This window comes from Solenopsis invicta, chromosome 1 (assembly GCF_016802725.1).
Source record: "Solenopsis invicta isolate M01_SB chromosome 1, UNIL_Sinv_3.0, whole genome shotgun sequence".
Taxonomy (NCBI): Eukaryota; Metazoa; Arthropoda; class Insecta; order Hymenoptera; family Formicidae; genus Solenopsis; species Solenopsis invicta.
The window spans coordinates 21,837,778-21,864,000 of record NC_052664.1 but is presented as its reverse complement, the minus strand read 5'-3'; the positions used below and the strand labels follow the sequence as shown (position 1 = coordinate 21,864,000).

At 38.3% G+C, this 26,223-nt stretch overlaps 1 protein-coding gene across 5 annotated transcripts in view; it reads right to left on the bottom strand.

Moving 5' to 3' along the window:
• Nucleotides 1-26,223, bottom strand: part of LOC105194840 — a 112,723-nt gene that overhangs the window by 12,119 nt on the left and 74,381 nt on the right. For all 5 annotated transcript variants that reach the window (XM_039456509.1, XM_039456513.1, XM_039456516.1 and 2 more), the window contains 47 exons: nt 25,491-25,799; nt 24,717-25,043; nt 23,856-24,158; nt 23,183-23,485; nt 22,521-22,838; nt 22,018-22,338; nt 21,443-21,751; nt 20,755-21,081; nt 20,353-20,661; nt 19,930-20,235; nt 18,899-19,216; nt 18,366-18,692; nt 17,980-18,294; nt 17,133-17,465; nt 16,728-17,036; nt 16,348-16,653; nt 15,951-16,265; nt 15,529-15,852; nt 14,237-14,548; nt 13,802-14,128; nt 13,392-13,697; nt 12,932-13,240; nt 12,524-12,841; nt 11,951-12,277; nt 11,547-11,867; nt 10,889-11,212; nt 10,176-10,478; nt 9,773-10,078; nt 9,367-9,684; nt 8,579-8,911; nt 8,015-8,317; nt 7,528-7,863; nt 6,421-6,726; nt 5,949-6,257; nt 5,555-5,872; nt 5,014-5,337; nt 4,597-4,908; nt 4,062-4,394; nt 3,677-3,973; nt 3,287-3,595; nt 2,892-3,209; nt 2,448-2,774; nt 2,063-2,374; nt 1,666-1,989; nt 1,278-1,583; nt 883-1,182; nt 366-689 (listed from right to left, as the gene is read on the bottom strand). In XM_039456509.1, the coding sequence (XP_039312443.1) occupies nt 366-689; nt 883-1,182; nt 1,278-1,583; nt 1,666-1,989; nt 2,063-2,374; nt 2,448-2,774; nt 2,892-3,209; nt 3,287-3,595; nt 3,677-3,973; nt 4,062-4,394; nt 4,597-4,908; nt 5,014-5,337; nt 5,555-5,872; nt 5,949-6,257; nt 6,421-6,726; nt 7,528-7,863; nt 8,015-8,317; nt 8,579-8,911; nt 9,367-9,684; nt 9,773-10,078; nt 10,176-10,478; nt 10,889-11,212; nt 11,547-11,867; nt 11,951-12,277; nt 12,524-12,841; nt 12,932-13,240; nt 13,392-13,697; nt 13,802-14,128; nt 14,237-14,548; nt 15,529-15,852; nt 15,951-16,265; nt 16,348-16,653; nt 16,728-17,036; nt 17,133-17,465; nt 17,980-18,294; nt 18,366-18,692; nt 18,899-19,216; nt 19,930-20,235; nt 20,353-20,661; nt 20,755-21,081; nt 21,443-21,751; nt 22,018-22,338; nt 22,521-22,838; nt 23,183-23,485; nt 23,856-24,158; nt 24,717-25,043; nt 25,491-25,799 (14,841 nt within the window). The remainder of the gene's footprint in view (nt 1-365; nt 690-882; nt 1,183-1,277; nt 1,584-1,665; nt 1,990-2,062; nt 2,375-2,447; nt 2,775-2,891; nt 3,210-3,286; nt 3,596-3,676; nt 3,974-4,061; nt 4,395-4,596; nt 4,909-5,013; nt 5,338-5,554; nt 5,873-5,948; nt 6,258-6,420; nt 6,727-7,527; nt 7,864-8,014; nt 8,318-8,578; nt 8,912-9,366; nt 9,685-9,772; nt 10,079-10,175; nt 10,479-10,888; nt 11,213-11,546; nt 11,868-11,950; nt 12,278-12,523; nt 12,842-12,931; nt 13,241-13,391; nt 13,698-13,801; nt 14,129-14,236; nt 14,549-15,528; nt 15,853-15,950; nt 16,266-16,347; nt 16,654-16,727; nt 17,037-17,132; nt 17,466-17,979; nt 18,295-18,365; nt 18,693-18,898; nt 19,217-19,929; nt 20,236-20,352; nt 20,662-20,754; nt 21,082-21,442; nt 21,752-22,017; nt 22,339-22,520; nt 22,839-23,182; nt 23,486-23,855; nt 24,159-24,716; nt 25,044-25,490; nt 25,800-26,223) is intronic.

Here is a 26,223-nt window from a genome sequence, read left to right as displayed (position 1 = left end):
CTAGAAATATAGCGATATTTGCACATGAGAATAAAAGTAAATAAATGTACAAGTCTGTTGCATGCATCATACATGTCTTTTATACATGTAAAGGTGCAACATATGTAATATATTACAATACTGAAAAGATATTTTGCGCATATTGATGACAGTTGAGTATAGTATTTGAAAAATGATGCAAGATCAATATGTGACGAATGAAGAAACTGACATGCAGTTTTTTTTAAATACATCAGTTATATACAATAATGATATTTACAAGATCTAGAGATCGAGAAATCATTTAGAGATCAAAATGCTTTGAACAAGATGCTGGAGTAATATCCATCAATTGATATGGGTAAAGATAGCAGGGATTTTCTTACATATTATCTCAGAGCAAACTGTGAATGGATCTCCAGTGTATGATTCGGGACAGGTGCATCGGGCTTGGTGCAAAGTGACTTGGCACAGTGCATTGAATCCGCATAATCCAACGCACGGGTCGGTACATTTCTGCTTAATGCATGCTCGATTGGTGGGACATTCGCTGTTTACATGGCATTCGGGTCTACAATTGGGTGGAGATCCTATGAAGGTGGACAAACAGGAGCAGGAGGGTGTATTATCGACGGATACCGCGCACTGCGAGTTCAATCCACACGGTGAAGGGTAACACGGGTTCCTGGTGGGTTCTACATCCGATGTTGCTGGCGATGAAAAAAAAAGAAATTTATTATTCGTTTCAAAATCAAAGAAGAAATCTCAAACGTAAACACAATCAAAGAGCCATCAAGAGGACATCTAAAAGACGACTTTTGCGAATCAAGACGTCAAATTTTAGATGTCTATGCAATGTCTCTCAGATATTTGTGTTGGCGCACCCTGGAGCGGTTTACTTACTTATGGGGAAACAGTTGACGAAGGGGTCACCGGAATGCTGATCGGGGCACCTGCAAATTGGATTATGATTTCGTACGACGCATAGCGCGTTCCGACCACAAACGTTTTCACAGGGATTAAGACATCTCATATTCACGCAAGCTTTGTTTTGCTCGCAATCGGTGTTAACGAGACATTCGGGTCTGCAGCTCGGCGGGATTCCAAAGTAACCAGGTAGACAAGAACAAGAGGCTTGCTCGCCGAATTCACGGCAAACGCTGTTGGGTCCGCAAGGGGAGGGCTCGCAGGGTCTGGCGCGTGCTAACGAGACGTAAGGTAGTGAAATTAGTATTAAAAGTGTTTTTTTTTTATGACAGGGCTTTTTCAGGGAATAAATAAAAGATGCGGAGACTCACGTTGCACACGTCTACAGAGGGTGAACGGATCGCCTTCGTAATCCTTGATACAGCTACAAGTGGATATGTGATTGATGACAGCGCATTCTGCATTTTGGCCACAAATTCCGACGCAGGGATCAACGCACTTGTTATTCGCGCAAGCTCTATTAAAGGGACAGTCGGAATTCTGTACGCACTCCGGCCGACATTCTCGATACGGATCGCCACGATATTCAGGTATACAATTGCAAATTCCGTTACGGCACTCGGCATTGAGCCCGCATGGCGATGGATTACATGGGTCTGATGTTACTGTGGGAATCTCTGTATCGAAAGATGCAAGTGTGATTGTTTTGTACTATTACTTTAGGTAAAAGAATGATACATATATGGACAATATTCTTACGCATGGGGGCCAAGTTACAATTGCTGAAGGGATCGCCTGTGTAGCCTTCGGGACACGTGCAAGCCGGAGTATGATTGATTACAGTGCACAAGGCGTTAAAACCACAGGATCCAGGACAGGGGTCTCTGCATTTTTCTCTGATGCAAGCTTTATTGCTGGTGCAATCAGAGTTAATTGAACACTCAGCGCGACAGTAAGGTGGTGATCCAATGTAATTGGACATACACGTGCAAGACGGATAGCCTCCGTTGTCTTGACACACGGAGAATGGCCCACAAGGCGATGGGACACAGGGATTTACTTGTAGTGGTGGTGTAGGCATTACTGAAAAAAATTGAATAACAATTTCCATACGCAGGACGCAACGTTTTTACGATAAACTTCTTCTGGGACTTACGGGGCATGTCGAAACACTTGACGAAGGGATCGCCATTCTGACCGGGTCCGCAACTGCAGAATGGACTGTGAGACAGGGCATCGCACTTTGCGTTGATACCGCACACACCGGGACACGGATCGACGCATTTCTGATTGACACACGCGCGATTCATAGAGCATTCTGTGCTAACAATACATTCAGGCCTGCAGTCGGGAGGAGTTCCTTGATAGTTGGATAAACATGAACAGCTGGCTTTTCCATTTACATTGAGGCATTGACTATTCGGACCGCACGGCGACGGCTGACAAGGGTCGCCTATAGGCACTGGAGCTGTACAAGGTCAAAAGGTGAGATAACGTCATATAAACGATTGATAACGACGAACGCTCGAATTTTCACTTACGAGTTTCTTGTATGCGTTCGCAGTATCTGAACGGTTCTCCGGTATATCTCGGTTGACAGCTGCATGCCGGTATATGATTAATAACTTCGCAAACCGCATTGATACCACATGTTCCCGGACAAGGATCCTGACACCTATTCCTTATGCAAGCTCGATTGGATGTACAGTCAGAGTTGATTACACACTCGGGTCTACAACCTTCGTACGGGTTTCCATAAAAATCGGGCAAACAAGTACAGGAAGCGGAACCAGAAATTTCACGGCACATAGCGTTCGCGCCACATGGCGATGGCTGGCATGGATTCAGTGGAGCAAGCGGGGTGTCGACTAGAATAGAGGGCCATAGATTGTTCAACAATAATTCATATAGTTACATTCAACATAATTAAAAATAAAATTTGAACGTATTTTTCGCCATGATTGCTACATTTCTTCAAAACTTACTCGGTCGGGGATTACATTGGGTGAATGGATCACCAGTAAAGTCACCGGCGCAAACACACATCGGGGTATGACTGACAGTTCTACATTCTGCATTCCTGCCGCACGATCCTGGACAAGGATCACGGCACTTCTGATTAATGCAAGCTTGCTGACTAGGACATTCGCTATTACTGATACATTCCGGTTTACATCTAGGCGGAGTGCCGATAAACTGAGGCAAGCATGAGCACGATGGGGCGCCATTGAGGACTCGACATATCGCGTTCGGACCGCAAGGTGAGGGTTGACAGGGATCTATTGGTGGCTGTGATTCTTCCGCTGCAATTTACAAAGTATTACATTTGCTTTGTTATAATACAATAGTAAGTCTCCATTTATGTATGTGAAATTCTTACGTTGCCGAACGCATTGAACGAATGGATCTCCTGTATACAAGAGTGGGCAGCTGCATATGGGATTATGGTTTACAACAGTACATTGCGCAATTAATCCACATGCACCAAGGCATGGATCGATGCACTTTTGATTGCTGCAGGCTCTGTTGCGGGCGCAGTCGGCACTTATAAGACATTCTGATCTACAGGATGGTGGGGCGCCTCTAAATCCGGCTATGCATGAGCAAATCGCTTGGCCATTTGACGCACGACAGTGACTATTTGGACCACACGGGGACGGATTGCAGGGTTGTTCCTCGATGATCGTATCTATTTAATAATTATTATTTCACTCTTATGTCAAAAAATAGTTTTAAAACGAATACTCTTGCGTTCAAGAGTCATACGAACCTTGAAGAGGGGTACACGAGACAAATGCACTACCAGTCATACCTCTTGGGCAACTACACATAGGCAAGTGATTAACAACAATGCATTCCGCATTAACGCCGCATGTTCCAATGCATGGGTCGCGACATTTATGGAGCATGCATGCCTTATCGCGGGGACAATCGGAGTTAATCACACATTCCGGTCGACAGCCGGCATACGGGTCTCCAAAGTATTCGGGTATACATGTACAAATTCCATTGTTGCATTGAGCATTTTGACCGCATGGTGATGGGTTACATCGGTCTGGGGGAGGTACTGAAATATGCACAGATCAAATTTCAGTGATTTAGCATAATAAATAATATTGCTACGATAATAAAATGATGGAAACTCAAATCCTTACGAGGTGTCTGAGGTAAAATGTTGCAATTGACAAAGGGATCACCGGTATATCCTTCAGGACATACACAGGATGGCGTATGATTAATCACCGAACAGCGCGCCAAGAAGCCACATGATCCTGGACATGGATCTCTACATTTTTCTTTAACACAAGCTCTGTTAGCAGGACAATCCGAATTTATTGAACATTCGGGTCGGCAATTAGGTGGAACACCCATATAATTCTGCATACAACTACACGCTGGTGCGTCACCAATAGCTCTACACAGGGCATTAGGGCCACAAGGTGAGGGCAAGCATGGGTTCTTCGGGTATTTTTCTTCTGGTTTCGAAACTGTGAAAAAATGCAAGTAATTTTGGCATTTTTCATATACAGAAATTAATGTGATTAAGTCAGAAATAGATAAGATTAATTTTTACAAATTTTAAAATTTTATAAAAATATTAAATTTTGTATAAAACTTTAAAATTTGTTAAAATTTAACAATTAATCTTTTTTAAAATTTTATAAAAATATTTTATCCTACAAAACGTACTTGGCGCTGCGAAACAATAAATGAAAGGATCGCCTGTAAAGCCATTTGCGCAGCTACAAATAGGACTGTGATGTATAATTTTGCATTGAGCATCACGGCCACAAGTGCCGATGCATGGATCTACACATTTTTGATTCACACATGCTCGATTCGATCCACATTCTGAATTTACTAAACATTCCGGTCTACAATTTGGCGGGGTTCCGATAAATTGAGGCAAACAGGAGCAGACGGCTTGACCGTTATTATCAGTGCATTGACTGTTGGGGCCACAAGGGGAAGGCTTGCATGGTTCACGCTTCTCATCGGAAACTATAATAATATAACGTTGTATTAATGTATTATTTAAGCAATTTTTTACCACTTTTTTTAATAGGCCACATAATTTATCTCTTATACTCATTTAACATTACTTACTGCTGAGAGTTTGATAAATGCAATTTATATATGGATTGCCAGTATAACCAGGGATACAAGTGCAAACGGGGACATTGTTGACAACTTGGCAATTGGTATTGGTGCCACATGAACCGGGACATGGATTCTGACACTTCGATCCGATGCAAGCTAAATGCGCGGGGCAGTCTGATGAAATAGTACATTCAGGACGGCATCCATCGTAAGGATTTCCAATATACTCGGGCAAGCATGTACAAGAACCAACCCCGTTTTGTTCTCTACATACGGCGTTAGTTCCGCAAGGGGATGGTTGACAAGGTTGTTTTGGTACTGGTGGTTCGCCTAAAAGAACATAACTTTATCCTATCAATTTCCATTAATTAACACGTTTTTAATCAATAAAAATCTATTGATTAAATTCTACAGCATAATGATGTTATTATATCACTAATAATCAAAGTGTAACATTAACAAGTTATGAAAACAATAAATAATAGTTGTTTCGATCAAAAAGATATTCATAAAAAAAGATACTTGGATATCAAGTTTATAAACTTACTCGGTATGATCGTGCATTGAACAAATGGATCGCCTGTGTAACCAACACGACACGTGCATGTGGGCACATGATTAACGACATAGCAATTGGCCAGAGGATGACAAGATCCAGGACATGGGTCTCTACATTTGCGATTCATACATGCCATTTGACTCGGACATTCGCTGTTACTAATACATTCTGGTCTACAATTCGGTGGCGTTCCAATGAACTCTACCATACAAGAACACGATGGCGTATCATTGATGACTTGGCACTGAGAATTAGGGCCGCAAGGCGACGGTTGACATGGGTTTATCGGTTTTGGAACATCCTCCGCTTTAAGATACAAAAAGATACAAATTGTTACATGTCTGACACGGACGCAACGTTTACAGTAATTAGAGAAACCTACGTTGTGGCACACAGCGTATGAAAGGATCGCCGGTGAATACAGGAGGACAGGTGCAAATTGGATTATGATTCAATACTTGGCAACGAGCGGTTATACCGCACGCACCAAGGCAAGGATTGCCGCATTTCATGTTGATGCAAGCTTCGTTTAGTGCGCAATCGGTGTTAACTATGCACTCGGGTCGGCAGGCCGGCGGATTTCCTATGAATCCAGGTATACACGAACATACTGCTTGATTATTAAAGCTTTGGCATCGACTGTTCGGACCACAGGGCGACGGATTACATGGGTTCTCAACAACAGTTTGATCTGTAAAAGCAATTATTGTCGAAATCTTTTCTTTTCTTTTTCAAGACATCTTTGAATAAATTAAATTCTTTTTGTAACAAAACGACTCTTGTGAAAGAAACTTTTAGTTAAAAAATAATTAACTCTAATGTATACAAATAGCATGATTGTCAATGAATTTTACCTTGAATGACCGGATAGCACGCAGCAAATGCATTACCGGACATTCCATCTGGGCAAGCGCACATTGGAATGTGATTTATGACTGTGCACTTTGCGTTTTGCCCGCAAACTCCAGTGCATGGGTCGAAGCACTTGTTACGAACGCATGCCTTGTCTAATGGACAATCCGGATTTTGTACGCATTCGGGTCGACACGCTGTGTAAGGATCACCGCGATACTCGGGCAAGCAAGTGCAGACACCGTCGCGACATAACGCATTGGCTCCGCACGGAGATGGATTACAAGGATCTTGTGGTACAGGTGCAGCTGCAAATGTCATTGTCCATTTTGAATTAACATTTCTGCTTTATGATACAGAATATAATCTTTTTAATTCCATCTTTTAAAATAGTCTAGTGTACTGTTCTTTTATAATAATCATTGTCATTTAATAAAAGTATGAAAATATCCGATCCTACCAATTCATTACAAAGAATTTATAACTTTATAATATTAGTTTATGTCAATGCATAAATTGTAAATATTTGTACAGATATCCCTTTACTTAAGTCGTTCCAAAACTTTGGTCGTAAATCAAATTGATCATAACTCGAATAACATTTATATTTCATATTTATGCAAAAAATAATTATTTTATTTATTAAAATCATGCAATTACAGATCTTTATTTAGAAAATGATAAAACAAATTTTTTTAAAGGATTATAATTTTGAATATATAATACATTATAAAATTAATATTTATCTTAAACACAAATTAACTTCAACAAGTGATTAAAACACAATATTTATAATTTTTTTCTTAAAAAATATAACTTTTAATATAATATGTAGTATTATAAAATTTATAAATATTTAATTTGGATCATTGTTAATGAGTACTAAATCAGCTTTGTTATAATACATTAGTCTACTATATACTATTCATTCTAATCAATAGCATGTCGGTCATAAGTTCAAAAATTCGTAAGTCAAGGTAGTCGTAAGTAAAGGGATACTGTAACTTATTTAAGAACTTAATAATAAAAATTTGCATCAATGATTTTTCATGTTTTTTTTTATAGATCGTACGGATGATATGTTTCAAAATAACGTAGTGAATGCTTACGAGGAGGTTCCGGGAAGCAATTGGCAAACGCATCCCCGGTGTAACCCTTCGGACAGAGACAGACAGCCATATGATTAACCACAAGGCATTGGGCACCGATGCCACACGAGCCTAGACATGGATCTCTGCATTTTTGTCTCAAGCAGGCTTGATTACTGTTGCACTCGGAATCTACGGTACATTCTGGCCGACAGTTTGGAGGGCTACCAATGTAATTTTCCAGACACGTGCACGTTGGCACGCCCGCATAGCCACTATCGCGACAAGTGGCAAACGGACCACAAGGAGATGGAACGCACGGATTTTCTGGTGTCTGAGGGGTATCTTTGTTTATGTCTGTAAATGAATAATTTTTATTTAATATTATTATACGAAACGTTTACGTCACGCGTTTTGAAAAACGTATGTTTTAATTTAAATTAAATTATATAGAGCAGGTATAAAACATCGCGTTAAACAAGCAATTCGTATCTCACAGCGTACTTACGCGTTTGGAAGCACGTTACGAAGGGATCGCCGGTAAAACCTTGATTACAACTGCAAATCGGGCTATGATTAATCACTTCGCATCTCGCGTTAATTCCACAAATTCCGGGGCACGGGTCAACGCATTTACGGTTCTTGCACGCACGATTTACAGGACAGTCGGAACTGACAGTGCACTCTGCGCGACAGGTCGGCGGGGTTCCAATAAATGTGGGTAAGCAAGAGCATACAGCTTGACCATTTAATTCGCGGCACTGACTATTAAGTCCACAGGGAGAAGGACTGCATGGATTACGTTCTAACGCTAAAAAAAAAAAGGAAAATCTTAAATTAAATTTCATAAAATTACAAGAATTATGGATAATTAAAATATAAAAGAAATAGTAATTGCGTAAAACTATTGAAAGTTATCGATTCATAACTTGCACGTCGTTTATAAAATTTACTGTATAGATATTGCTGTATAGTATTGCAATTAAATAACTTGACAGTTCTGAAAGTATTTTGATAAATCGTGGATTAATTAGATTAAATTGTGCATCTCTTAAAAACTTAAATCACTTACTCGTTTCTTGCACAATTCTGTTACAAGAAATAAACGGGTTGCCGCTGTATCCAGGTTGACACGTGCATAATGGCGCGTGATTCACTACTTGGCAAATCGCATTATACCCGCAAAAACCAGGACAGGGATTCTGACATTTCGATCCGACGCACGCTCGGTCTGCGGTACAATCGGAGTTAATCGTACACTCGGGTCGGCAACCTTCATATGGATTGCCCGTATAATCTGACAGACAAGTGCAAGAACCGACACCATTCGATTCACGGCATACCGCATTAAAACCGCACGGTGATGGAACGCAGGGTGTTGGTTTTACAACATTTATAACATCGCCTATAAAAAATGTCAGATTCATTTTCTGTTCTTAGACAATATCAATTTTTTTAGTAAATCATGTAATGTAACAAATATCTTAGAGAATCACCAGAAGTATATTTTCAAATTTAAACAAAATACTTAATAAAAAAAGTATAGTAAAATATTAATAGTCAGGGGTATAATTTTGAATCACAAGCATTGAAATGTAATAAATAACAATAGATAATAATGATAAATATTATATATATATTGTAACAATAAAATAATATATGTAAATATAAATGACAGTAAACATAGATAATATTTGTCTTATTTTTTATTTCATTTAAATTAAATTTAATCTTGATTAATCTTCATTAATTTAGAAACAGAATTTAATTTAATCGTTATTTAACGTCAAAAATAAAAAAAAATATGTCATAAAATCATTCTGTGATTCTCTATAGATATTACCACACGATTGCACTTACTTTGTTTGGGATTGCATGATACAAACGGATCTCCTTCAAATCCGGTAAGGCAAACGCACATAGGTGTGTGACTTATTACTCGGCAATCAGAATTAATACCGCAGGAACCCGGACATGGATCACGGCATTTCTGATTAATACACGCTAGCTGCGTGGGACATTCACCATTGCTAACGCATTCGGGTCTACAATTTGGCGGATTACCAATAAACTCTGGCAAGCAAGAGCACGAGTATGCGTTGTTTACAACTTCGCATCTACTGTTGAGTCCACATGGAGATGGAACGCAAGGATTAATGGGTGTTAGAGGTTCTGCCGCTGTTGAAAAATTAAAAATTGAAATATTTCTTTGACTTGATAAATGTACCTGATACAATTGGTCATCAATTGCTTTTAAATTACTCACGTCTTGGGAAACACTGAGTGAAAGGGTCGCCAGTCAACTCGGAGGAACAAGAGCAAATCGGATTGTGATTGACTACGGTACATTGGGCTCTAATACCACAAGTTCCAGGACAGGGGTTTATGCATTTTTGATTATTGCAAGCCATGTTAGCGAGACAGTCAGAACTAATAGTGCACTCAGCTCGGCAATTAGGTGGTGCGTCCAAGTATCCAGGGAGACACGAGCAGACAGCTTGGTCCTTTATTCTTCGGCATTGACTATTTGGTCCACAGGGTGTCGGGTTACATGGGTCTTTTGGTATCATATCTGTTTTAAATGTTAAAAAGAGTACGATTATAGAAGGGAATAATTACTATAGCGATCATTTATGATATATTTTGAAATTGATCGCTTAAATGAGTACCGTCTATCGGAGAGCATTGCACGAATGCATTGCCAGACATTCTCTGCGCGCAGGTGCAGACTGGTATGTGATTTACCACGGAACACAGAGCATTGAAACCACAAATTCCAAGACCGCATGGATCTTGACATTTGTTCTTAATACAAGCCCGGTCTCTAGGACAGTCCAAATTCAGAATACATTCCGGACGACATCCGAAATTTGGATTCCCTTGATATTCGGGAAGGCAACTGCATACACCGTTAAAGCATTGCGTATTCGCGCCGCAATTTAAGCATGGATCCGTCGGTTTGAGTGTTGTATCTGAGGAACGAATTTTAGTATTTAGTTGGTGATGAAATTGAATTTAAGTGAAATATTGTTCATATTTGAAATACTATAAAAAACGCAAGTAACTAAAATAATGAACTAATAAAAATAAGAAAACGCAGTGAGATTCAAACGCAGTTATCCGTCCGCGAATTTCTTTAACGTGTATTTTTTTTCAATTTCATAAACAGAAATAAGTATTAACGTTTCTATATGAAAAAGTTGAAGAAAAAATACATATAAAAATAATTCGCGCATAGAAAACTACGTTCGACTTTTATTGCTTTTTCTTGTTTTTGTTGGTCATTTTATATAAGAGAATATTTATGATTACATTAACTTTCTTTTACAATTATCTAGCTATTTCTATAAATAAAAATACAAATATTTTTCTCTGGCCTTACCTTCCTCGGGAATTGGTCTACACACTACAAATGGATCGCCAGTGAATCCACTGGGACAAGAACATGTGGGTGTGTGACGAATAACATTACAAATTGCTTCTACTCCACATACTCCATCACAAGGATTTCGACATTTTCTCTGTATACACGCCTGATTAGTTGGGCATTCCGGATTAACTGAACATTCGGGCCTACAATTGGGTGGTGTTCCTATATATGTTGACAAACAAGCGCAAGATGCTTGGCCATTAATGTCGCGACATTCCGAATAAGGTCCACAAGGCGAAGATGCGCAAGGATTTACAACTGGACGTTCTTCTTTAGCTATATATGGGCATATAAATATGTCTATTATGCGCTTTTCTTTAAATATCTTTGATAATGTTTCACTATGATTTTTCTAATTAAAACAATAAATAGAAGAGCTATTTTCTCTATGAGAAAAAAATTAATTAATATAAATAAATATTATTTAGAAATGAGATATTAATTATAATTATTTAAAAAATGTATATTTTATTTTTAAATAAAAAAGAATCACTCAAAGCAAAAAAAAATTTTCTAAAGAGAATATATTCAGAATTTGAAAAAATATCTTTCTGATTTTTTAAAGATTGACTTCTTTCACTTTAAAATTTTAATTTTCGATGAATCTTACGTGGCATTTCAAAGCAGGCAACGAATGGGTCACCGGTAAAACCAGATGGGCACGAACATATGGGATTATGATTAATCGTTTCGCATCTTGCGTTAGAACCGCATAATGTACGACAAGGATCGCTACATTTATACGAGATGCACGCTAGATTGAAAGCACATTCGGCACTAACAGTGCACTCAGGGCGACAGTTCGGTGGGCTGGCTACCCATTGGAAATCGGGTAAGCAAGTACAAACGCTCGTATTATCCACAACGCGACACAAACTATTGGGCCTACATGGTGATGGTTCACAAGGATTACTGACAGCACTATCTCCTTCTAAAAATTGCATTGTTTCACGAATTAACATTTTGCTATTAATCGAAAAATTGTGACAATAAATCTATTCAGTGTAATCGTACCTATTTCTACCGGGGTGCAATATAAGAAGGCGTCACCGGTGTGTCTAGGGTAACAGTTGCATACCGGCAAATGGTTGACTACCTGACATAACGCATTGCGCCCGCACGATCCCGGACATGGATCTCTACATTTTGTATTTATACAAGCCAAATTGGCAGGGCAATCCGAATTTATGACACACTCCGGTCTGCATCCTTCGTACGGGTTGCCGGTATAATTCGGTAAACATGTACATGAACCGGCACCGTTAAATTCCTTGCATACTGCATTGGAGCCGCAAGGAGAGGGAGTGCAGGGATCAACAGGTGCAGGCGGCAAAGGTGTGGCTAAAAGATGACATCAGTGAGCATGGAATTCATGTCGAAAAGAGAGATATAAATATTCTTGTGTAAATAAGACATTAAAATCAATATAATTACGGTGATTTTTCATTTCAATAAAATAGATACAGGAAGACGGTTTCTATTATTCGTAATAACGCCATTTTGTGTAAAATTTTTCACACTTTCCTGCATCAATAGTATCGAACATTTAACAAATCACCGAAATTATATCAGTTCTTGAGTACTTACGTTCTCTCAAGATGCATTGTGTGAATGGATCACCAGTATAACCGTTTATGCAAGAACACATTGGGGTATGACTGACAACATGGCAATTAGCGCTCGCACCGCAAGAGCCAACGCACGGATCCTGACATTTCTTATTAATACAAGCTAAATGATTAGAACATTCACTGTTACTGACGCACTCTGCTCTGCAATTGGGAGGATTGCCGATAAAATCAGGTAAACAAGTGCATATAGACTGATCGCCGCGCGGTTGACATTGTGAGTTGGGACCACACGGATTTGGCTTGCATGGCGTAGGGGGTAACGTAGGTGTTTGTGCTAAAAGGGCAAAATTTGATGTATAAATAAGGAATAAAAAATTTCTCGAAACTTCCTAGGGATCGCATGGACGTAATAAATCGTACTTACGTGGTAATAAATAGCATCTAACAAAAGGATCGCCTGTTTGAGAGGGTGGACAAACGCAAATTGGATTATGATTCACTACTTGACAGGATGCGCCTAATCCACAACTTCCAGGACAAGGGTTCGTACACTTCTGGTTGCTACAAGCCTCATTCTGGGGGCAATCCGTGCTGACTATGCATTCGGGCCTGCATGTCGGAGGACTACCTAAATATCCTCTTACACAGGAACAGACCGCCTGGTTATTTATAACGCGACATTCGCTGTTTGGTCCGCAGGGTGAAGGGGCGCATGGATTAGCGGGTGGCATGTCTGGTACAAAAATAATGGATATTTAATGGCCGGAAATGATTTACGGAAAAACATGTAGTTTTATAGTATCAACAATAAGGTAATGATTAAATCCTGCTTTTAAGCTAAGGTTACTGCAATCTTTATGGTGAATGATGGGAAATTATTATACCTTGTAGAGGTGTGCATTGGCTGAATGCATTGCCGGTCATATTTCCAGGGCAACTGCACATGGGGACGTGACCGATCACGGTGCATAACGCATTAATGGCGCAAGCTCCGGGGCATGGGTCCAGACATTTATTACGTATGCACGCTCTATCGCGAGGACAATCCGTGTTTAGGACACATTCCGGTCGGCAACCTACATTAGGATCTCCTCGGAACTCCGGCAGGCAAGTACAAATACCGTCAAAGCATTGCGCGTTAGGGCCACAGGGTGACGGGACACAGGCATCTTCGACTGAGATTGGAGTCGCTGCAAAATATAATCGATACAGGGATTAATGAGATCGAGTTACGCTTTCGAACCATAGCGAAACTTCGTGTTTTCGATGCTATTGGATTATTCGTGACGCTTACGTGTTGCTGGCAATATCTCGCAAAGAACAAATGTATTTCCAGTATATCCCTCGGGACATCTACATGTGGGAATGTGATTAATGACCGAACATAGGGCATTGGTGCCGCATGAGCCGGGACATGGATCCACACACTTCATGTTGATGCAGGCTCTATCGCTTGGGCATTCCGAGTGTATGGTACATTCGGGTCTGCAATTGGGCGGTTGACCCATGTAATTCTCCAGGCAAGTACACGCGGGAGAATCACCGATATTTCTGCATTGGGAGAAACTACCGCACGGGGATGGCACGCAAGGGTCTTTCTGTACTAATGGTGGTGTTATAGCTGAAAGATATTCGAAGTTACGGTTGATAATTATGTGATATAAAAATAGGGCAATATATTGAGAGATTGAGTTAATATAGTTCTTCATGCATCTGATGATAATCTTACGTGGAATTAACGAGCATATGGTGAATGGATCTCCACTGTAACCGGACATACAACTGCAGATGGGGCTGTGATTAACGACTACGCAATTCGTATTGAGTCCACATGGGCTTGGGCAGGGATTTACGCATTTGTAATCCTTGCACACTAATTGCGGGGAACACTCTGAGCTAGCGATACATTCAGGTCTACATGCAGGTGGGGTTCCAATGTACGTCGGAAGGCATGAACAGACAGCCTGTCCGGACACTTCTTTGCATTTGCTGTTGGGTCCACAGGGTGATGGGGCACAAACGTTCTCGTCGGAAATTATTTCTGGGAAAAGTTTAATGCATTAATAAAATTCATGTAAATAAGTATAGAAACATTTTTTAAATATTTTGTTTCTAAAAGCAACATTAATTTTTCATTTAAATGTTAATTCTGGTAATTTTAAAATCCTCAAAAAATAATTACAGGTATCTCTCTATTTACGACAGGGTTACATTCTGAGACTTTGTTCATATGTCGAAATGATTGTAAGTTGAATATATAGAGCTAAATGTTTATTGTATTAAATTGTTAATATATACACATTGTTTAAACACTTTAAATGAAATATTAGTGATATTATTTTACATAAATAAAACATTATTCATGAAAAATAATTATAATTTTAGTATTAAAAATGATTATAGACTTCAAGTTAAAGAATGACAAAACACGAAACTGTTTTATCTAAAGAATATAATTCTCTTAGTAATATTTGATATTATGTAAAATTAATATTTAATTTAAACGTTGAATAAATTCCATAAATAATTAAAAAACAAAACTATTGATGATGATGACCGAGCATGTCGATCAGAAAATTCGTAAGTCAAAGTAGTCGTAACTAGAGGAATACCTGTATGTCTCATATAAAATATGCTATATGAAACAAATACTTTTGTATTATATGTATTATATGCATCATATGAGATATATATACTTATTTTTTTTGTAGAAAAATACAGAATTTAAATATTAATTAAAATAATTAAAAAATTCTTTCAATTTTTTATTTCAAAATTTCTTTCTAATAAAGAATTAAATTTTTGAAACAAATATATGTTTTAAAATAGTATAAAATATATCTCATCTAAATTTTAATACTATAAGAATCATATGAAAATCCCCAAAAAAGAGATGCAATATGAAAAGCGAAATTTTTCGCAGATTCAATATTTTGTATGATTTTTATCAAATAATTTGTATGATTACTTAGACAAAAATTTTGCAATACAAAATTAGATTCTTTAATTAAGGACACTTACTATCTACAGAACAACTAATGAAGGGGTCTCCGGTATATCCGGGAAGACATGTGCACATTGGTTGATGATTGACAACCGAGCATTCGGCATTTTGGCCGCACATGCCGGCACAAGGATTGGTGCACTTGTTTCTTACACATATCAAATTTGATGAACAGTCAGGATTAATGACGCATTCGGGTCGGCAGGCTAAGTACGGGTTTCCGACATAGCTAGAGATACACTGACAAATTGCAACACCGTCTCGTTCTCTACATATTGCATTTGCGCCGCATTCGAACTTTGCGCAGGGTGACGGTTCTGGTTCCAGTTCTATTGGGCGTGCTAAAACAATGTAAAGGGCAAACGGATTAAGCAATGTCGCACAAAACGATTAGTATCACGGTTAGTCTCGATTTTTTTTTAAAGGTTTTATCTCTTACGCATCGCAGAACAGCGTGTATACGGGTCGCCAGTGAGACCATAGGAACAGACGCAATGGGGCACGTGTTGTACCACATGGCATTCCGCATTCTCCCCGCATAAACCTGGGCAAGGGTCTCTGCACTTTTGCCGCACACAACTTTGATGGCTGGGGCACTCAGGATTGGAAATACATTCGGGTTGACAATACGGAGGCGAGCCTTTGTACTCGGGTAGGCACGAGCAGGATGGTAAATCGTTAACGACTTGGCACTGAGCGTACGGACCGCAGGGTGAAGGCTGACAAGGGTTTATTACTACAGGCGCTACTGGTTCTAAACAGGATAATGATTATGTTTCGATATTTCAGGTGGTCGGAGCTTATGCATAGTGCACTTCGAATCAAGATTGTCTTACTCATAACATCGCATCTAATGAACGGGTCGCCTGTGTAGCGGTCGGGACATGAGCAAACAGGATTATGGTTGACGACTACGCATCTTGCTTGGATGCCGCATGTACCGGGACAAGGATCTCTGCATTTCTGATTAGCGCAAGCTTCATTGGGACGACAATCGGAGCTAAGAGTGCATTCAGGTCGGCAGAGAGGTGGTGATCCGAGGAATTCTGGCGCACAAGCGCACACCGCTTGTCCATTTAATTCTCGACATATGCTGTTTGGACCACAAGGATTCGGGCTGCACGGTCTTGTCACAGGTAAAACTATGTACGATAGGATATACCAATTAATGCATTCTCGAATACATGGATCAAGTTTCTTGCTCCTAATATCGTACCTCTTATTGCATCGCAAGAAATGAACGCATTTCCAGAAGTACCAGGGGGACAACTGCACATCGGTGTGTGATTTATCACATTACATAAACTATTTTGTCCACAAGTACCTGGACAAGGATCGACACATTTGTTTCGTATGCACGTCTTGTCGATTGAGCAGTCTGTACTGAGTACGCATTCTGGTCGACAACCAATATATGGATCGCCAAAATATTCAGGTAAACAAGTGCAAATGCCATTATTGCATTGTGCATTTGGTCCACAGGGTGATTTACTGCACGGATCAATTGGCTGGATTGGCTCGTTGTCTAAGTTATTACAATTGTCATTTTAAATCAAATTATGAATACATTGTAAAACATATAATTGCAAAAAATTAAAGATTACTTCGGTATATAACTTACAAATTGGCACAGGTTGACAACCATTAAACGGATCGCCAGTATAGCTCTCTATACATCTGCAGATTGGAATGTGGTTGTGAACAGTACAATCGGCATTAAGGCCGCAAGAACCTGGACAGGGATCTTGGCATCTCTCGCGAATGCAAGCCTGATTGCTCGGACAATCAGCAGCAATAACGCATTCGGGACGACAATTTGGTGGCGTACCAATATAATTAATCATACAAGAACAAGATGGATAACCATTGATATTGCGACACTGCGAGTTGGGTCCGCATGGAGAAGGTATGCAAGGATCCGAAGGCTGACTCGGTAAGTAGGTCGTCGGAGTAGCTAAAATTTAAAGAGAAATTTCTGAATCTCAAAACAAAATTCTTCTAAAATAAAATTTAATTATGTACGATATAATCTTTCTATCATTTAATTGAAAATATAGAACATTTTTTTAAATAAAATTTTTATGTTCTACTCCAAAAGTATAATTTTGCTATTTCGTTTAATAAAAGTTTTAAATGAAAATAAAGATTTTAATGTAAAAACAATTATATCTAAAAAAATAACAAGATATTAACATTTTTTTTATATAAAAAATTAACTAACTAGAATGAAAATTAGCCCCTGCGTACAACAGAGAAATATTAGATATTAGGAATAGAAATTAAAACTTTAGAATCAATTTTTTAAATGAATGTTAAACGTAATGCCCAATGGATACGAATAAGCTGTAAGAGATAAATGTATCGTATAAGATACAACATATTTTAAAATTTTAATTTCCTGTTCCTAATATTTAATATTCCTCCTGTGCGCAGAGCCTTACAATGTATATAAGATTCGTTCCGCTTACGTGGTACAAATAAGCAGCGTATGAATGGATCACCGCTGAATCCTGGTTTGCATATACATATTGGACTATGGTTCACGACTCTACACGTCGTACCTTGACCGCAGGAATTGGGACAAGGATCAACGCATTTGTTATTCTCGCAAGCGAGATTCGTCAGACAATCCGTGCTAACTGTGCATTCCGGTCTACAACCGGGTGGTGCGCCGATATAAGCCGGCAAGCAAGAACAAACAGCTTGGCCGTTGCTTACTCTGCATTGACTATATGGTCCGCAAGGGGATGGTTGACAAAGATTAATGTTATCTGCTACAACCGCTGCAAGATAATCAGGCATTTAAATTCACGTATTTATTCTTAAGACACATACGATTTAAGCAATTTCTTACGGGCTTCGACGACGAGATTGCAGAATATGAATGGATTTCCCGTATATCGCTCGAAACAAGTGCAAGTTGGTGCGTGATTAATCACGTAACACTGCGCGTTTTGGCCACACGTTCCTGGACACGGATCTTTACATTTCAAACCGATACACGCCTGATTGGAAGGACAATCGGAATTGAGTGTACACTCGGGTCTGCATCCTTCGTAAGGATTACCGATATAATCAGGTGAGCATGAACAAGAGCCAGCATTTTGCTGAACTCTGCATATTGCATTTGCACCACACGGAGATGGTGTGCATGGCGTGGGAACGCTGGGTTGTATATCGACTAGAATGAGAATAGAAGAGCATTGGATTATTCATTTGTCAAGAAAAAAAATATAGTGTCAACAAATTATATTGTCATATTATCCAATATTAAATTTGTATAAATAAAAAAACATGTGGCTCGAAATAAAAATGGAATAAAGATTGAAGTAAATCTAAGTTTTTAAATCTCTTAAATATTTGAATTATTCTTTAAAATTCTCTTACATTGTTGCGGAGAACACTGAGTAAACGGATCGCCAGTATAACCAGGAGTACACGCGCACATCGGCGTGTGGCTAACAACATTGCAAACGGCATTGATACCGCATGCATTGATGCACGGATCGCGACATTTTTGGTTGATGCAAGCCATTTTGTTTGAGCACTCGCTATTGCTGATACACTCATACCGGCAATTCGGGGGTGCTCCGATAAATTCTTGCAAACACGAGCAAGAGGGTTGATCATTAATCACTTGGCATTGCGCGTTTGGTCCACACGGTGACGGTTGACAAGGATTAAGCACAGGTAATGGTTCCTCAGCTTTAAAGATAATACCCGATTAATTACCCGAAGTACTATATTAAAATTTACTTATGTTATGCGTTATATATTCGAAGTTGAAATAAAATTTTAAAGAGATCGGAGAATAATGTCATTTATATGTCATCGTATAAAATAGTGTAAAAAGTACATGTAATTTTGTTAATATAACTTATTATTTATTCAATAATGTAATTGCCATCATTTTATTGTTCATTTATTTATTAATTACTTGATTCTTTTCTTGATAAAGTTAATTGACTTTAATTTTGTGACGACAATAATTGATTGCATATAGCAAAACAGACGCAATAAAAAAATTAGAGAATTAGAATGGTAAGTTTCCTCTCTTTCATCGTATTCACCTTTATATAATTTTTTCAGTCATTACAATATTTCTAACAAAGTTTTGTAAGAGTAAATGATGTTTCAAATCTTCCTATCCATATTCTTTGAATCAAAGCTAGTTAATTTCTTTGAGAAATAAATTAAAGAATTAATAAATAAGTATGGATGATCATCGCTAAAAATAATGGAGATTATATTATTAAGAAAATAATAAATTATATTAACAAAATCACATATACTGTTTACATTATTTATAAAAATGACATTATTTTCCTGTCTCCCTAATAGAATCGCAAAGACAATTTGTATATGAAAAATGTAATATACTTGAAAAAATTTTACAGAGAAATAAAGAGTTTTCTTACGAAGAGGGAAACAATTAATAAACGGATCTCCGGTCATTCCAGGACGGCATACGCAGACAGGATTGTGATTAATGACGTTGCAGACTGTGTTACGCCCACAACTTCCCGGACAAGGATCCCGACATTTTTGATTGGTACACGCCTCGTTCTTCGGACAATCCGAGCTAATTACACATTCGGGCCTACAAGTCGGAGGAGCGCCGACAAATCCACTTATGCAACTACATACAGCCTGCATATTATTTTGTCGGCATTGACTGTTTGGACCACATGGGGACGGATTACATGGATTGCTAATAGGTGGTGCTATAAGAGAAAATTTTAGTTACAAAATAAAATATTGATATGCAAAAAAATGAGGATATTTGGGGATCAAACAAAATCATAAATATTTTGACGGGTCATTTGTTACGTTTAGAATACCTGGTACGGGAGAACACAAGACGAAAGCATTTCCATCCATTCCAGAGGGACAACTACACATAGGAACATGATTGTACACATTGCACATAGCATTTTGACCGCAAACACCTGGGCAAGGATCCACGCATTTATTTTGCACGCAAGCCTGCGTGTTTGGGCAATCATTGTTCAATACGCATTCTGGCCGACAACCGCTATAAGGGTCTCCGAAATATTCCGCTATGCAAACGCAAATTCCTCCATTACATTGCGTATTGGGTCCGCAAGGCGAAGGTGTGCATGGATCCGGTTTGGAGGGGGCAACAACGACTGTAATAATTTTGCGTAATAAAAACATCGAAAAGGTGCTATCAAAGGAATAATAAAAAATTATTATTATATATTTTCGATAAGGAATCTTACGTGGTTTTGCGAAACACCCGGTAAAAGGGTCACCGGTGTAATCGGGCAAACACGAACAAATCGGCACATGATTTACGACACTGCATTCGGCCATAAAGCCGCATGAGCCTGGACAGGGATCTCTACATCTTTGTTGCATACACGCCATATTAGCTGGACATTCTGCATTGATAGTGCATTCTGGTTTACAATTTGGCGGACTGCCTTTATACGTTGGTAAACAAGAACACGATGGCACTCCTCCTATATCGCGACATTCGGAAAATGTGCCACAGGGTGACGGTACGCATGGGTCTCTCGAAATGTCACTTACAATGGGCGGACTCACTGCAAATGTGGTAATGAATAATTTGAAAGTTATAAAATTGTTACAAAATCAAATGGAATATACTCCAATCTCGATACAACACTCTTGCAAATATCAATCAAAGGCGAAAGATTTATTACTTCTTATTGTGTTAGAAATTAGATTTTTTAAATATCATCAACAAATATTATTATTTATCGATTCGAGAAGAATTAATATAATAGAACTATACGTGATCTCGAAATAGCTTTTAATATTTTTCAGATAACTATCGAGATCTGAGTACATTTATTTGGATGAGTAATTGCGAACTGTGACGCGTGTATATTCATTCGCCGAAAATAAATACTAATAATATTAGACGAAAATTAGAAATCGTACCAGGGGTCTGGAAGCATGCGGTAAATGGATCGCCGGTAAAACCGTTCCTGCAAGAGCAAATCGGATTGTGTTTGATGACTCTGCAATTCGAATTTCTGCCACAGGAGCCAGGGCAAGGATCTTGGCACTTTTGATTCAAACAAGCAAGATTAAGAGAACAATCTGAGCTTGTGACGCATTCAGGGCGACACGCAGGTGGGCTACCGATGAAATTCGGTAGGCAAGAACAGACTGCTTGATCGTTATTAACGCGACATTGGCTGTTGGGTCCGCAAGGCGACGGATTACAAACATCCCTCGGGGTCTTGACTAAAATGATAGAAGTATCTTTAAAATTTTTGATAAAAGGAAAAATAATTTCAAAAATTCATTTACAAAAATATTGAAATGTAATGATGTACTTATTACTTTGGATTAAATTAACGCGTAAAAAATTCATTCAGAGCAAAAAGAGATATTACAATACTTACTAAATGTACGTGGAATAAAAAGTTTGAAATAAAATAATAAAAATGTAAAAAGAATTACAATAAGCGAGATTTGAAGTTTCTCACTGTTCATAAAAATATTCGTACCGATATCGCGCATTATAGTGCAGTATTGGAAAGGATTGCCGCTATAACCGGCAATACATGTGCAAGAGGGTCGATGATTGATAACTTGGCATTCGGCGAATTGTCCGCAGGCACCAGGACATGGGTCTCTGCACTTGGATTGTACGCAAGCAAGAATAGATATGCAATCCGTGTCAACCACGCATTCTGGTCGACATCCTTCGTAAGGATTGCCGACATAATCTGGTAAGCAAGAACAGGATCCAGCACCGAACTGTTCTTTGCAAACGGCATTAAAGCCACAAGGTGATGGTTTACAGGGTGATTGTGGGACTCGTATGGCTGAAAATAGAATATAGACTAGGAAACATTTCAAACGAATTTTCGCGTTAATTTTTCAAGATTAGAAAAAAATGAGAAATGTAATTCAATAGTTGATTCAAAGTCAAAAATTAAATATGCTCTACATTTTACACGGATCTAAATAAAATTAAAATTTTTATCTATATGAGATCGATGCTTACGTGGTTTCATTGTACATTGTGTAAACGGATCGCCGGTGAGATCGCTAGGACAAACGCACATTGGTGTGTGGCTTACCACACGACACTCGGCGTTAAGACCACAGGAACCTTCGCAAGGATCTCTACATTTCTGATTCATGCACGCCAAATGAGCAAAACATTCATTGTTGCTAATGCATTCTGGTTTACAGTATGGTGGTGCACCCAAGAATCCAGCTAGACACGAGCATGAGGGAGTATCGCCTACAACCTGACACTCGGCGTTCGCTCCACAAGGAGATGGCACACAGGGATTTGTTTGCAACACGGGTTCGAGTGCTAATGAAAAGGAAAAATGTCGAATAAAAAAATTTGGATCCAAATGAATTTAAAACTCACAAATTTCTTAAAGACGTCTTTTAGACATTGTGTTTTAATTGAAGAAATTTTTGTTATACTTATTTCTTGTACTAAATGTTACATGAAAAATATTTTATAAAAAATAATAAAATTATCTTCAATTTTTTTTCATGAAATGATATTTTTAATGTTAATTTTTAGTATAAAACTTGAAGAAAGCAGTAATTTTGTTGTTACTACATATTATACCTGTATTGAAATCATTAAAACAGATATGAGTATTAATTGCTTAATAACTCTATGTAATGGGTATTTGTTCTTACGTCGTGGAATACACCGAATGAATGGATCTCCGGTGAGTTCTCCACAGCTACATATGGGATTATGATTGATCACTTGGCATGTGGCTTGAATTCCGCATGCACCGAGACAAGGGTTTATGCATTTTTGATTACTGCATGCTTCTGTCAGAAGACACTCAGAACTGACAGTGCATTCCGGCCTGCACGCTGGCGGTACGCCAAGGAATCCTGGCACACACGAGCATACAGGTTGCCTATTGTTTTCTCGGCAAACACTGTTGGGTCCGCAGGGCGAAGGTGAGCAGGGATCTCCTTTCGGGGTATCTAACATTTGATATAATAGCGATCTTACACTTTGTTCTCAAAAAAGTAACGCGGACAATAGCAATAATGATAATAGTAAAAAATCAATGAGTTCACTTAAAAAAGTGTTTAATTTTAAGTTATTAAAATATTGTATTTTTATCTTCGCTTTTCAGATATTTAAAGATGCAATGTTTTAAATCTCCTTTAAATGTTTAAAAACGGAGACAGAAATAAAACATATTCTAGTATGAAACATTTCTTTTTAGAGTTATTCAAATGCCATTAATAGGAAATGTTCATATTTTACCAGTATCATTAAGAAAATTGAATCTACGATTATCATTATCAATAAACATACAAAATTACAACTTGATCACATTGATTATACCTTCGACTATGGAACATTGAACGAAGGCATTGCCAGCCATTCCAGCTGGACAGGTGCACATAGGGACGTGATTATATACGGAGCACAATGCATTTCGACCGCACGTGCCCGGACAGGGATCCAGGCATTTGTTGCGAATGCACGCACGATCGTGGGCGCAATCGGTATTCATGACACACTCGGGACGGCAACCCACGTAAGGATCGCCCTGGTATTCGGATAGACATATGCAGATGCCATTGTTGCATCGTGCATTCGGTCCACAAGGATTTAAATTACAAGGGTCGATAACTGCAGGTGCCGCTGTAAAAGAATGCGGATGAGGAACTGAACGTCTCTCGTGACAGAGAGGCCAAAAATAAAATTTCATGAAATGTAACGCACAAGTTTCTTCCACGCAACATTTCAGGCACTGAATCAGCATTGTATTCTTGTCTAACGCGCACCAAATATTTCTATTAATTTAAATATTTAATGGATGCTACAATAATAATTATAACACAAAACCACATAAATAAAGACTTGACAAAAAATATTTAAAGGACTTCTGAAACATTACATATTCAATGTTGGAAATATTTTAGTTTCTGTTTCTAATAATAATATAATAAATAATATAATAAATATAGCACAGAGTCTTGCTCAAGCTAGACAATACAAAAACATTTTTAAAAATTTTATCGAAAACTTGAAAATCTTTTAAAATGAGTTTCATGTTGTCTGAATAAACTGAGAGTCTTATTACTTAGCATTCGCTAAAAACTAATCGAAGAAGCGTTAAGAAACATAGTGCATTATAATTCGTGAAATTTTCCTTCGAGATAAATCTTTTATAATTTTCTAGTGAGGAGGGTCTCTTACTTGTTGGTCTAGGATAACAACTACTGAAAGGGTCACCGGTGTAACCCTCGGGACAGGTGCACACGGGTACATGATTATAGACTGTACACAATGAAGTGGTGCTGCAGGAGCCTAAACAGGGATCTCTGCATCTCTCGTTGCTGCAAGCGAGATTCATTGGACATTCGGAATTCACGCGGCATTCTGGACGACAATTCGGCGGTGATCCTCTGTAGGTCGGCAAACAGGAGCACGACGGTGTGCCACCAATATTTCTGCACTCCGCGTACACACCACATGGAGAGGGTAAACATGGGTCTTTGGGGGCTTTGGGAAAATCTAGTTGTTCTGAAATCCAATAATAAGACAGGTGTAACAAACTCTTCGCCATTTGTTCTACAAATGTTCTATTTTAGCAATAAATCAGTTGCTTTTATGAGAATAAAAAAACAATGAGCATGTTATACGATATACATATATCGCATATAGCATGAAGATGAATCTCGATTACGATGTAACAGCAAGTTGAAATAAAGACAACAATTGTAATGACGTCACTTTAAAATTAAGTTATGATTAGATTATGAAAGATGAACTCATGGACAAATGAAGCTGATGACTGTGAACTATTGAAATGAATGAAAAAATAAATAAAGCTGATAATCGTGAGCTTTCGTGGCATGAATAAATGAAGCGTATGGGCGTGAACTTCTGCAAAGGAATAAATAAGGCCGATGATGAACTGATGGTCGATGCATGAATAAATGCAGCTGATGAGAGAGATCAAGTTCTTACGTGGGGTAGGGAAACATCTCGTAAAGGGGTCCCCGGTATAACCGAGGTTGCAGACACAGATAGGGCTGTGACTGATCACTCTGCACTGTGTGTTTATTCCGCATGGGTCCGGGCAGGGCGATATACATTTCTGATTGATGCAAGCAAGATCCAGAGAGCATTGGCTGTTCACCACGCATTCAGCCCGACAGTTCGGAGGGTTGCCGATAAAATTTGGCAGACAGGTGCAAACGGCAAGACCGTTTACGTCTCGACATTTACTATTTGGTCCACAGGGGGATGGGCTGCACGGGTTTGTTTCTGGCAGGACTGTATGGAGAAAAGTATCATTACACGTACAAACTACTTTCTCTACGGATTATTTTGAACAATAATATATATAATCTTCTCGTTTGAATTCAAACGAATAGATTTTAAACTGTAATCCGTATTAAATTTAAAACTATAATAAAAATTAAAATTTAAAATCTCTAAATCATTAATTAAAATGTCATACGACGTGTTTTATTTGACAATGGTAATGAATGTATTTAAAATCATTTATTATTTTAAACAACAAAATAAAAATATGAAATTTAAGACGTTTAATCAATAATAGATAATTAAATTTAATGAAATTTTTAATGAATTTAAATGTTTTTAAAATAATTCTGTATTACGTAGACATATGTTTATCAATATTTGGAGGTAGCTACTGTTAGGAATTCAAAGCTTAAAATACAATAAATAAGAT